The sequence below is a fragment of the Mastomys coucha genome, unplaced genomic scaffold, assembly GCF_008632895.1.
Source record: "Mastomys coucha isolate ucsf_1 unplaced genomic scaffold, UCSF_Mcou_1 pScaffold5, whole genome shotgun sequence".
Classification (NCBI taxonomy): Eukaryota; Metazoa; Chordata; class Mammalia; order Rodentia; family Muridae; genus Mastomys; species Mastomys coucha.
In genome coordinates this window covers 101,557,111-101,569,514 of record NW_022196911.1, presented here as the reverse complement: position 1 = coordinate 101,569,514, position 12,404 = coordinate 101,557,111, and the positions used below count along the sequence as shown (strand labels likewise).

The following is a 12,404-nucleotide window of genomic DNA, read 5'->3' as shown; positions in this document are numbered from 1 at the left end:
AGAAGAAGAAGAAGAAGAAGAAGAAGAAGAAGAAGAAGAAGAAGAAGAAAGAAGAAAGAAGAAAGAAGCAGAAGAAAATACAAGTAAACAAAATGTAGACAAGGAGATGAACTTTCCACCCTGCCCTTTACTAGTCCTTATGATTTATTATTTCTTTGTATCCACAGTAGAAACCTAGAACTGGGGTATAAGCCTGCAAAGTCCTGCTCACTAAATAGATGCAGGTTTATAGTAAGACACTGAACTGAGCCCTGCAACTCTATTGGGGGAACTGTGCAGCACTCCCATTTCCATAGAACGGCAATGGTTCTGTAGCGGCATCTGCTTCTGCCTTGGGGGAACAGCACTGGTCTTGTTTTCCTAAGTACTGCAGCACAGCAAGCCTTCTGCGCCTTTTCCCAAATGAGCCCGACTTCAGGCTTCTGCTGGCCTCAGATATCGGTTGTAACTAGAACCCACACTCTGGGCCCTTGCTCCCTTTCCTCCACTGGGCGCAAAGGTAAACCTGGTAGCCAAGGCCATTGCTGTGGACCTGGTACTAGTTTATTTATTGCAGAACTATGTTAGGTCTGTAAGGGGTGAGGGAGACCATAAGCCCAACAGTCACTCCTGTTGCAAAGGCCTGTGTTGGAGAGGATTCACTGCCGGGTAGCAATCTCAACTTTATGAACCATTATGTTTACATGTTTAGATAATAACAAGACTGTTATTTAGAAGTCATGGAGATTTCACCTGCCTCAAGCTCAAATAATAAATGACCACGGAGGGAAAAAGATGTTCAGAACTCAGGGTCAAGGTCATTTTCTCCAGAAGATGACTGACTTCAAATGAAAACCACTGAAGCTTGGAATTCATAATGTGGACACAAGTTCAATCTCAAAATAGCACCTGTCCAAAGTACTGGCACATACAGACTCAGGGGTGTGTGTGTGCATGTGTGTGTGTGTGTGTGTGTGTGTGCTGAGAGAACTTCTGATCTACTTTCTTACATATTATTCTTACTCTTGATTCCAGGTGCAGATCTAGGCACTGTAAAGACCTGTGAGATGTGTAAGCAAGGCCTACTGGTCGACCTGGATGACTTCAATATGACCGAATTTTACCACAAGCACCAGCAATCCCGGGTAAGTCACATCACTGCCACTTTCCCCAAGGTGGAGTAGGCAGAGGATCTAGAGAGAGCTCAGAGGTTGAGCGCTTGCTGCTCTTCAAGAGGATCTGGTTGGTTTCCCAGCACCCATATGGTGGTTCACGACTGTAACCTCAGTTCCATGGGGACCCAGTGCACCCTTTAGCATGTGTGGTTACCAAAGGTGCCCATACACACACACACACACACACACACACACACACAATACATGCAGGCACACATTCATACATAAAGATAAAATAAGCAAATCTTTAATAACTAAGTAGGTTAAAAGTTTGAGCAGAAGGCAACTTGGTCTACGGATTATAAGAAGCCCAAATGTGATTTGCATCTGAGTCTATTTGGCTCACTTCTTTGAGAACACGGGAGAACTGAAAAGTCTTACCCTCCTGACATGACATCCACCTGCTATTAGGGAGACCAGGGGAAGCTGAAATAGCCAACTGAACCCAGAGAAACAGCAAGAAAGTCTGAGCAGGCCCAGGTTCAAATTTGCTGAAGTTATTTAATAACAACAGAAAATAAACTTAAGGTCTTGGAGAAAATGGTCCCCCAACTTAAATATCAAGTAACCTGGGTAATGAGGACCAGCATTACCTAAGGCTAATAAGCATGAAGTAAATGCTTACTGTGGGCTTTTTAAACACCCAGGGAACTGGGGAATGGGATAAGTGGAGAAAACTCTCCAGGGGCATTTGGATTACATTGCTGAAAATGTGAAAAAGTTAATTAACCTCGGGTGGGAAGGTGATTTATGCCCAAGGCAAAAGTTAATCACTTAATTCTCAGGCAAACAATCTCTTATTTAGAACTATACTCTCCAATAGAGAAGCAACAAGCCACATGTGGCTAATGAGAAGGTGGCTAGTTCTAATCAATACATTTTGTATGTGATAAATACACACTAGATCGGATATTGATACAAAAGAGCAAAATATTTAATTTTATATTAAATTTATACTTCCCATCCTGGATAGTAATATGTCAACTTGACACAAGCTTGAGTTATCTGAAAGGAGGGAACCTCAACTGAGTACTGTCAACTGTCTCCGGAAGATCCATCTGTAGGACATTTTCTTAATCAGTGATTAAATGGGGAGGCCCCAGTTCACTGAGGGTGATGTCATCTCTGGGTTGGTGGTCCTGGGGTCTATAAGAAAGGACACTGAGCAAGCCACGGTGAACAAGTTGGTGAGCAGTATCCTTCCAGAGCCTCTGCATCAATGAGCTCCTACCTTCAGGTTCCCGCCCGGTTTGAGTTCCTGTCGACTTCCTCCACGATGGACTGTGATCTGGAAATGTAAACCGAATAAACCTTTTCCTCCTCAGCTTGCCTTTCGGTCATGGTATTTTGTCGCAGCAATAGAAACCCTGACTAAGACACTTCCTCCACCCATTTTTCAATATCATAACAACATGTGTAAGGCTAGGCAACTTTATTAAGAAAACAGGCTGAAGGCTACAGGGGTAGTGGCTGTTCATGCTGAGTACACACGAACACCCACACCCACACAGAAAGCTTATTATGTAGATTATGTTCTTAGGTTCAAGGGCTCATATCTGGCAATACTCTGCTTGCTGGCAGATTCCTGAAGCAGAATACCGTATCCCATGAAAAAGGATAGATAGTGTGCATCTGTGTGCACATGTGTGCCTCTGTGTTCTGAGCTTGCTCCTTAGAAGTCTACCCAGGACTTATAAGACTTTTAAGTCCGACGAGGACCACAGTCACAGGTCTTCGTCTGGATGGCCTTATCTAAGCTTCTCTCCTCCCAGAGATCCTTTAAACAATAGGGTTAGATTAGCTTCCCAGCTTCTTGTGGATTTCCAAGTTATTGGTGTTTTTACTTAACATAAGAAACAATTTTGAGATGGAAAGATGACTCAGTGGTTAAGAGCACTGGCTGCTCTGGAAGAAAACCCAGGTTCGATTCCTAGCACCTACATGGCAGCTCACCACCATCTGTAACTCTAGTCCTAGGAAGTCTGATGCCCTCTTCTGACCTCTGCAGATAGCAGGCATGCATGGGGTATACAGACAGGCAAACACTCATCCATATAAAATTTTAAAAAAAAATTTTTTTCAGAAAGAAACATTTCCATACACTTGTACTTTAATCACAGAGGTCTCTGTGCTCGTGATGAGCACTAGAGGAGCCTGCAGTGTTAGCACCTGGGGCTGCTCCCTCAAGCAAAGGAATGCAGTACCTGTCATTCACCCAGCAGGCTGGAGCAGATGTGATTTCTAGCCTGGTGTGACTAGAGACTTTCCTGTACCAGACCCTTGATTTTCTATAGATCCTATCCTTATGGACTTTACAAAGCACTTCAATGGATTTGAGGCTGATCTGTACTTAGCTTACCTTGTTCCTTGGGGAGATATACATATGCTTTATTGTGCACGCAGAATTGAGTTAATTATCAGCAGAAAAGTTTCCACCAAATTGTGCTGTGCTTAAATATGCCTAAAATAAACCACTTGGGTCAGACTCCGGAAGTTTGAAGCAGCACGGGCTACTGAGCTGTGTTGAACTAAATGGCCTCCTTGTCTCCCGAGGCTGGTCACTCTGCTGGCCTCACGGTAGCATAGACTCCTGTGTACCCTGACCTGACCTTTACTTCCTCATCCTGCCCTCTCCCCTGTAACTTCAATTTTTTTCAAACCTTATTTTTAATGATGGTTCTTAAACCTCCCTGATAGCCTACCACCCACCAGAGGTAGTGGAAAAAGAAAGGATACAGGGGAGTGGACCTGTTTAGAAAGGTTCTTTGGAGCAACTCCCATCTGTGTTGTCTGGAAATCAGCAGTTCAGTTCACTGGTTAGCAGCAGCAGCTCGATCCACTCACAAACATTTCCCGGATATACCTGTAGTCCAGTTTGGTAGAATCAGGCTAGCAACAGCAGTGACAGGACCTAGCAGAGACAGCCAGGCCTCAGCCTCAGCTTGAGTCAGCAGAAGGGACCCAGAGGGACACCAGGAGAAGTTCTCAGCTATGCCTCTCTCAGGGAAGCAAAGATCAGCGAAGACTTGAGACCCACAAGTGCTGCACAGCTAGCTGGACCAGCAAGCCAAGCTCTGTCTCTGTCATTCCTTGGCGTCCAAACGTCACGTGTCCTTCCCGCGCCTTAACTCAACACGTGCATCCAATCAGGCCGGGGCTGTGGAAACTGCAAGAAACCGAAGATTTCTTTGGTGCCTTTCTCTCCCTGGAGTCCCAACAAATGCAGCTCAGCTACGCAATGTAAGGTAGACCACACATGTGTGTTGTTAGCAAAGAATCCTCCATCATGTCCCTTCACATGCTCTCCTTAGCAGAACATCTCCTCTCCCTTGTCTGCTTCAGTGAAACGTCCCTTCATGAATCTGCCTGAGCCTTAACAAAATGCTCCTTCACATGTTTGCCCCAGCAAAACACCACCCAACTGACTTTCCAAAGAACCCTTAAAATTCCCACTTCACTCCCCAGATAAGGTTTCCACTTCATCCTTCACAGCCGGAGTGTTAGCCAAAGCTCTGTTTTGGCTCCTGGTTCTGGAGCCTAAGGTCTAAGGTTGAGCCCCGTTATGTTTGGGCCTCTGGTGAGAGCGGCATTCTGTGCAGAAGTGTAGTGGAGCAAACAGCTCACCTTTGGAGATGCAAAGGGAGAAAGAAGGTACTCAAGCGTTCTCCTTCAAGAGATGGCTAAGGACCTCCCCAGGATCCCCTTCCTAAAGGCTTCCCCACCTCCCAATGGGGGACCAAGCTTCTGACACATTCATCACAGCCAGTGGGGTTTGGTTTCACAAAAGAGCCTTGGGCTAACCCTGCTCTTTCAGAGGACCTGGGTTTGGTTCCCAGTGCCCACGTGGTGGCTCCTAACTGTCCACCTCCAGGGGCTCATACTCACTCTTCAGACTACCACGGACACTTCACGTATGTAGTGCACATAACACACAGGCAAAACACTCATGCATATGAATCAATATAAAATTCTGTAAATGCAAAGACAAGACTTATACCAACATATCAAGAACCATGTAAGAATGTATCGAAGTACTTTGAAAGCCTGTCAGCCTAGGAGTCTGTACCCAGTGGTATTTCCTTCAAAATTGGAAGCAAAATGGAGAGTTTGTGAAAGAATGAATTCCAAAAAAATAAAACTCACACTCTGGGGCCAGCGAGATGGCTCACTAGGTAAGGGGGCTTGCAGCACAAGGCTGACTACCTGAGTTCAATCCCCAGGACCCACTTGGTGAAAGGAGAACACTGACTTCCAAAAGCTGTCTCTGCCCTCCTCCTGTGTGGTATGGCACACACTCCCATACATACACCAATGAGTGAGTAAGTAAGTAAATAAACAAAGAAATGTTGCATTGATAATTCTGGAGTGTAACCTCCCCCCCACCCCCGGGCAGCTTAACACCCTCTCTACAAACACTGGGCTTGCACATGTGTATGCTTGGTACCACGAAGCCTCCAAGTACAGCAGGCTATGCCAGCTAGGCTTGCGTAAGAACACTCTGATGGTCCGGTCACACAATTAAATCACCTAGCCACACATGTCCCAGAATGTGTCCCTGGGCTTAAGCATTAGATAGCTATACGTATACATTGAAATGATGTTTTAGATATACTAGGTTAATAAAATACCTTGTTCATATTAATTTCACTGGTTTTTAAAACTCTCACGTGGCTGCTATAATTTTTCAAATTGTATACGTGGTTTGCATTTGTGCCTCGATTTGCATCATAATACGTGGTTCTGATCCAGCGGCAGTAATACTTATTATAAAATAAGCAGTTAATAAATATTTGTCACATAAATTTTGCCCAGCATTGCCATTATGACTTAAAGCTACCCTCTCTTAAAATATATTCCCCCCAAAATTAATAACCACAATTGTGAAGCACATAATTTTGAAACTATAAAATCATTGTTAACCCAAAAGTCTCCCTTAGAAGGGACTTAATTTTACTCTTGTCATTAGCCTGTATCCAGATCTTCTTCTGCAAACATTTTGACAGCTACATAGCTGGTTTGAGAGCAGCATGAGCTACCCAGTCTCTGTCTCACATAAACTGCAACAACAAAACCCTGCAAAAATGGCCCACAGCTTGACACCCCAGATAACAGCTTGTAAGCTTTTAGTTGAAAGTCTTTCTCCCTGTTCAAATGCCGATGCCTGGGTGTAACCTCAGAAGTTCCATTGGCCTGGGATGGGAGCAGGTGTCATTTGTTTTCAATTGTGGGAACATATCCATACTATAAAAGGTTAGCTTTCAAGGCTTTTATTGAGCACTTACTGTATGTCCCACACAGTGCTGGGCTATATATACCAAAGTACCCAAGACTGACAAGACTGCCTTCTAATGAAGAATACACTTGAGCAGCATTGCATGGGGGGGGAGGGGCGGTGTCAGAGAAAGGGCTGTGGGAAAGCCGAGGTTTTATACTTGGTTCACCTGTGCATATGTTTACTGAGTACACAGTGTGCCCCAGGCACTGGGCCAGACCCCAGGAGTCCAGGTGCAGAAGGGTTGTCCACAGACCTCAGGCACAGAGCTCCTGAAACCCCACTTTTAGTCCTAGCCTCCTGCAGGATGTATTTGTTTTGCAAACTACCAGGGCCACCTGTGTTAGCTCAATTTACATAACGCCTGCAGAACAGAGGTTACCCGTCCCCTTTTATGAATTGGAGTCACCCTCACGCTGCAGAGTTAAAATCGCTTACCTAAAGTCACGGTGTAATGGCCCTGGGCCGCCCATCTCACTTTAGGAACCACACCCATTGTCTCCCAGAGATGTACCCCTGCTCTGGCACGGGAGGGTCTTGGTGGCCTCAGAAGCACAAGCCTGACCTTGTCTCATCTCAGCTGAGGGCAGATGTCCTTAGATGTATGCAAGCACCTAATCACCTTTGGATCCTGGGGCTTCCCTGGAACACATTTAAGGCTTCATAAAAACACTCAAACATAATAACACACCTTCTTCTGAACCTCATGGAACTTTCTCCAAAATTGACCACGTACTCAGACACAAAGTAACCCTCAACAGATACAAAACAAACAAACAAACAAAAACAACCAAAAAACCCCAGGGAGCCAGGCTGTCTGCTTCTGCCTTGTGAGACTTCCACCTGAGCCAATCTCTTGACCACAAGGACTGTTGAAGGACAGGCAGACTGCATGGCTCCTGCTTGTCTCTCAAGCCTGGCTTGAACTTGAGCCTCAGTTCCACCCCAGGAACCACGAAATTGTAGAAGAAGAGAACTGACTCCATAGAGTTTTCCTCTGACCTCTACTTTTGTTTCACGACGTGCACACATGTGTACACACACACACACCATACACACACGTGCATACACACATGTGCAATAATTAGTTAATTTTAAAAAAAACAAGTGATAGGAGCTGGGGGGAAGGTAATGGATACTAGACAGAGAGGTTGTCAGAGGTCCTGTGCACAGTGCTCCATGCCATCTTTCAGGCCCCTCCCCATTCTGCAAGCTGGTGACAAAAGGAACTCCACATGAGAGGCAGAGTGACCCAGATTGGGTCGGGGGTGGCACCAGTGAATAACTCCCCAAAACGCAGTTCCCAGGAACCCTGGATTGGCCAGCGGAGCCCTAGTCAGCAGCTCGTTATGCAGAGGATATTTATGGCTTGAGTGACAGGTTCCCACCCACAGAACAGAGAAGAGGCCAATCTACTAGAAGTGACTTTTCAAATTATCTGCAGAAAACATTAGCAGGTATTTTCCCATCTGCATGCCTCCAGGCCTCATTGAGCCATAAAAAGTAAATGACTTTCCTGAAGTCCAAGCCATTTTGTAGCTGGTTGCTTTGCCATTTCATGCCACAGAGTCTGCTCAGAAAGCCCTGCACCCGACCCCAACAAAGAGAGAAAAGCCTCTGGCAGAGAGAGGGGTAAGATCTGGCACATTTGGCTTCCTGGAGAAGGTGGCTTTGGAAGGTGGATAAGGATAAAATGGGAAATGTTCATGAAAAAGCAAGACGCCTGTTTGGGGTAGAAGTCAGAAGAGCATATGTTCTTGTGCGTGTGCGCACACAGATACACGCATGCACGCACGCACATACACACAATCAAAGGCTAAAAATAGGAGGCTAAGCCTTCTGGACAGTGAGTTTCAGTCCTGAAGGACAGACCGTGCAGAGGCCATGCACAGTGACCTTGAGGCCACTTGTCACACCAAGAACCGGAGATAGCCAAATACACAAGGAAGGGCAGGCACATCGATCCCTGTTCAGTGTCTTTCCTGGCAGCCACTTGGTCCTAGGAGACTTGGATTCTGCTCCAGCTTCCTGAGCTGCCCTTGATCAACCGGGAACAGGGGGATAGCCAGCAAAGCAGCTCTGCAGCTGCAGGAAGAAGATGAACTGCCCGAGGAGCATCACCCCCCCCTCCCTAATCAAGTCTATGCTTTGCTAACCTGGGCACTGTCAGTAGTTCTGACCCTTCCCAAGGATGCTGTAAAAGGTCCTGACCTCTGCAGAGGATTTTTGGTCCCTATGGCTGAGTGGCTCCCTGAGCACAAGATGACCTATCCTGGACCACCACCACCCATGGAATTTGTTGCAAGAACAGATGGGGACGATAGGGTGTCCCATCCCCCTCCTCCTCCTCCTCCTCACTAGTGCTCCTGGGAGGGATGAGTGGGGAAGGGCCCTGGAGCACAACCGAGGAACTAGAGCACCATGGGCCGGATGTCTAGCCCTCAAACTGCAGCTCCCGCTTCAGGAAGAAGAAAGCACAACCTGCTTGCTGACAAATGGCAGAAGCATTTGCAAGTACAAGATCCGGAGTACAAAACACAGAAGTATTTAAGAGCCAGAAACTAAATGCCTAGGACAAATGAGGCTCCCACAGGAAGGCTCCCATGGGAAGTGACGCTGCTGAAAACTATAACAAAGTTATAGACAATGCCAGGCCAAAAGACGAGCGATATACAGAATATATGCATGAAAACAACAGACCAAAGAACGGCAGAGCAAAGGCCCCCGAGGTTCCCAGAGCCAACCTCGACCCTAGTGAGGTACCCTCTCTAGGAAGGCAAACAGGACTAGACAAGCAGGTGGGAGGGGCCTTGGGTGAGGTGAGGTCATCACTAAGTCCACGAAGAACTGTACCGAAATGAGGTCCAGAGCCTGTTCTCTAGGCAAAGGGAGGTCTAGGAAAATGAGGCACACCCATGTGGCAGGGTTGTAAAGTGCGTCTTCTGAGAGCTTTCCTGACCAAGACACCAGCAGTTATACACACACAGGCACACACACACACACACACACACACACACACACACACACACACTGCACACAGAGACAGAGAGACAGAAGACAGGCAGAGAGAAAGACAGGAGAGAGAGGAGAAAATATATAATGTCCAAATTGTTTCTGCCTAATCTGGCTCCCCACCTCACCATCTTCCCAGCCTGTGCATAACGTTTGTGAAAGTCCCAAATACTAAGGTCGGGATAAGGGTTGGGGAAGGACTCATCAGATCCCACCCCTAGCAGAGGAGTTATTGGAAGTTGATTGCTGATCCAGGAAAGTCTGTTTTACTCAGGAGTGTGGTCCCTGGGAGGAGTCCCGTGTTCCAGCGGATGGCACAGACCCATGCACGTACAAGCAGAGCTAATAGGACTCTGTGGGTTATAAAAGATAAGAAATAAAGAAGGGACATAAAGTTGGGAGGGGTGGGGGGAAGGATCTGAGAGGGTTAGTAGGAGACTGGGGGTGGATATGAGCAAAATATATTGTATACCTGTATAAAATACTCAAGGAATAAAAATGCAAAATGTGGGTGGTGGTGGCACACACCTTTAATCCCAGCACTTGGGAGGCAGAGGCAGGCGGATTTCTGAGTTCGAGGCCAGCCTGGTCTACAAAGTGAGCTCCAGGACAACCAGGGCTATACAGAGAAACCCTGTCTTGAAAAAAACCAAAAACCAAAAAAAAAAAAAAAAAATGCAAAACGAACACTTGTCAGCATACATTAGTCATGCCAGTCAGGACAGGAGAGAACTCTCCCTCTCTCTCTCTCTCTCTCTCTCTCTCTCTCTCTCTCTTCTCTCTCTTTCTCTCTCTTTCTCTCTCTCTTTCTCTCATACACACACACACACACACACACACCCTTCTGTCATTAACATCCTCCTGCCACCTGCCATCAAAGGCATCTCCCACCAATGTTGCACTCAACCAACCTCTCTGATTGGCCTCTGCTGTAGCTGTTTGTGACCAGGGCTCATTCTGTGACATGAGGCAATCAGGTCCCAGCAGCAAACCCTGAGGCTTTCCGCCCCGTGCAACCCACACAGTACAGGGTTCAGTGAAGTTTCTCAAAGGTCCATGGGATAGGACTCAGCCTGGCACATGGGACTTTCTGAGCCTCCTCCCCTGGGTGGCAGAGAACCCTGGGCCCCTTCCTGCTCTGTCCCGTGGTTCCAGGAGGCAGACCTTCCTCTGGACTCTCAGGCTCCTCCCACCTTCTTGCTTCCTCTCCACTTGTTACCTTCCACCCTGTGGCTGAGCCCGTGAATGTTTTGGAGGTAACTTCTGGACTTTCTATTCCACATGCAGGCACAAAGTGAGCTGATGAACTCGGGCCTATACCTGGTGTTGCTGCTCCACCTGTATGAGCAGAGGTTCGCAGAACTCATGACACTCAACTACAGGCGGGCTTCCAGAGAGAGGGTAAGTTCCACTGCGGGAGGAGCATGCTGCTTAGCAGAGGGCACCATGTGACGCTGTTTCCTAGACAAGTAATCTCCTGAAGTCCTCCTCATGGTCACTTGATGAGGTCTGGGACTGTCACTCTGTTAGGGCTAAGATTGAGTAGCCACTAAGCTGTATGTGCAGTGACCTCTGACTGAAGGCAGTTATAATCACACGACTCCTTAAGGTCAAATGCAAATAGTTATTAAGTGATTGTCAGTGGTCATGTAAGTGAAGGAGTCTCTAGGGCGACCTGCCCCCCCAAATTGAGGTGTGCAAGAATGCTATTGTTAAGTATATGCTCTGTGAGGGGGTGTGTGCTCCAGCACACAGGAGCTGTGCAGCTGTGTGGAAGCAGGGCATTGCGCACTGGGCAACTTGTGAGTGGTCACACTCTGAGATATCAGCTCTGCCGATGTGTTTTAGACAGTAGGGTATGGTATAATATGCGTGTGTGTGTGTGTGTGTGTGTGTGTGTGTGTGTGCACGCACATCCCTGAAGGCAGGCCAAGAAGTAAAGGTGTTGATAATGGCCCCTGCTTGACAAGTGGCCATGTATGCATTGGAATGGCAATCCTTTAACAAGAGAGAGGGGCCACAAAGAATCACACAGGATGAAGGGAGAGGTAGACTTAAGCAAGTGGACGGACCTTTGAAGTCTCAGCACCTCGGCCCCTGGGGACTTCTTACTTCATCAAATGGCTGCCTATGGCCACAAGAGGCAAGAACTCCATGAGAAAAGGGAAGGAGCCCAGTCATGCCAGCGGCTGACTGCACTGCCAGTGTTGGGACTCCCAGGATGCCCCACGAGGCTTAGCTCCTGATAGTATGGCAGGAGAATTAGCCAGTATGGCTGTGGTCAAGCCTCTGGTGATGCCGAAAGCAATCTCTGTCATCTGCATCCCAGCCCCGAGCCCCTCTTTTTCTTTGCTTTCTTCTTTATCCTTCTTTTCCTCCCCTCTCTGCTTTCCTCCTCCTCTCCCTCCTCCTCAAATGGACTGCAGACATTTTTCCAACACCGTCACCGCCTGTAGACTGGAGCGTAGCCATGTTTGACTCTCTCTGTACAGCCGCAGCTCCATGGACCATTGTGAGCTGCACGGAACCATCCTATTCAGGGCCCTTAATCTCCACACTGGGGAAGTAGAGGCAGATGGAACTCTGAGTTCAAAGCCAGCCTAGTCTATGTAGTAAAGCCTTATTTCAAAAGCAAAACAGCAAAATTCCACATTGGATGAAGCTCAGTTGATGAAGTGCTTGTCTAGTATGCATAGGACTATGGGTTTGATCCCCAGAACCACCCAAGCCAGGACACACACGACATACTCCAGCATTTAAGAGACAGAGGCAGGAGGATCCAAAGTTCAAGGTCATCCTCAGGTTACAAAGCAATTTGAAGGCTGGCCTAGGATATAAGATCCTGTCTCTAAAAGAGAAAATGCTGAATTTAGCATTTTTCATTGGTCACAGGAATTGTAGGCCCATTTTGACTTTTTCCTGGGTTATTTTTTTTCCTCAGATCCTGAGTGTTCAATTAAAAAAAA

General features: G+C 47.0%; 1 protein-coding gene across 2 annotated transcripts in view; it reads left to right on the top strand.

The window, feature by feature from the left end:
- Marchf10 (membrane associated ring-CH-type finger 10) overlaps positions 1-12,404 on the top strand; it is a 92,821-nt gene that overhangs the window by 71,018 nt on the left and 9,399 nt on the right. For both annotated transcript variants that reach the window (XM_031352430.1, XM_031352431.1), the window contains exons 9-10: positions 1,015-1,124; positions 10,726-10,839. In XM_031352430.1, coding sequence (XP_031208290.1) covers positions 1,015-1,124; positions 10,726-10,839 — 224 coding nt within the window. The remainder of the gene's footprint in view (positions 1-1,014; positions 1,125-10,725; positions 10,840-12,404) is intronic.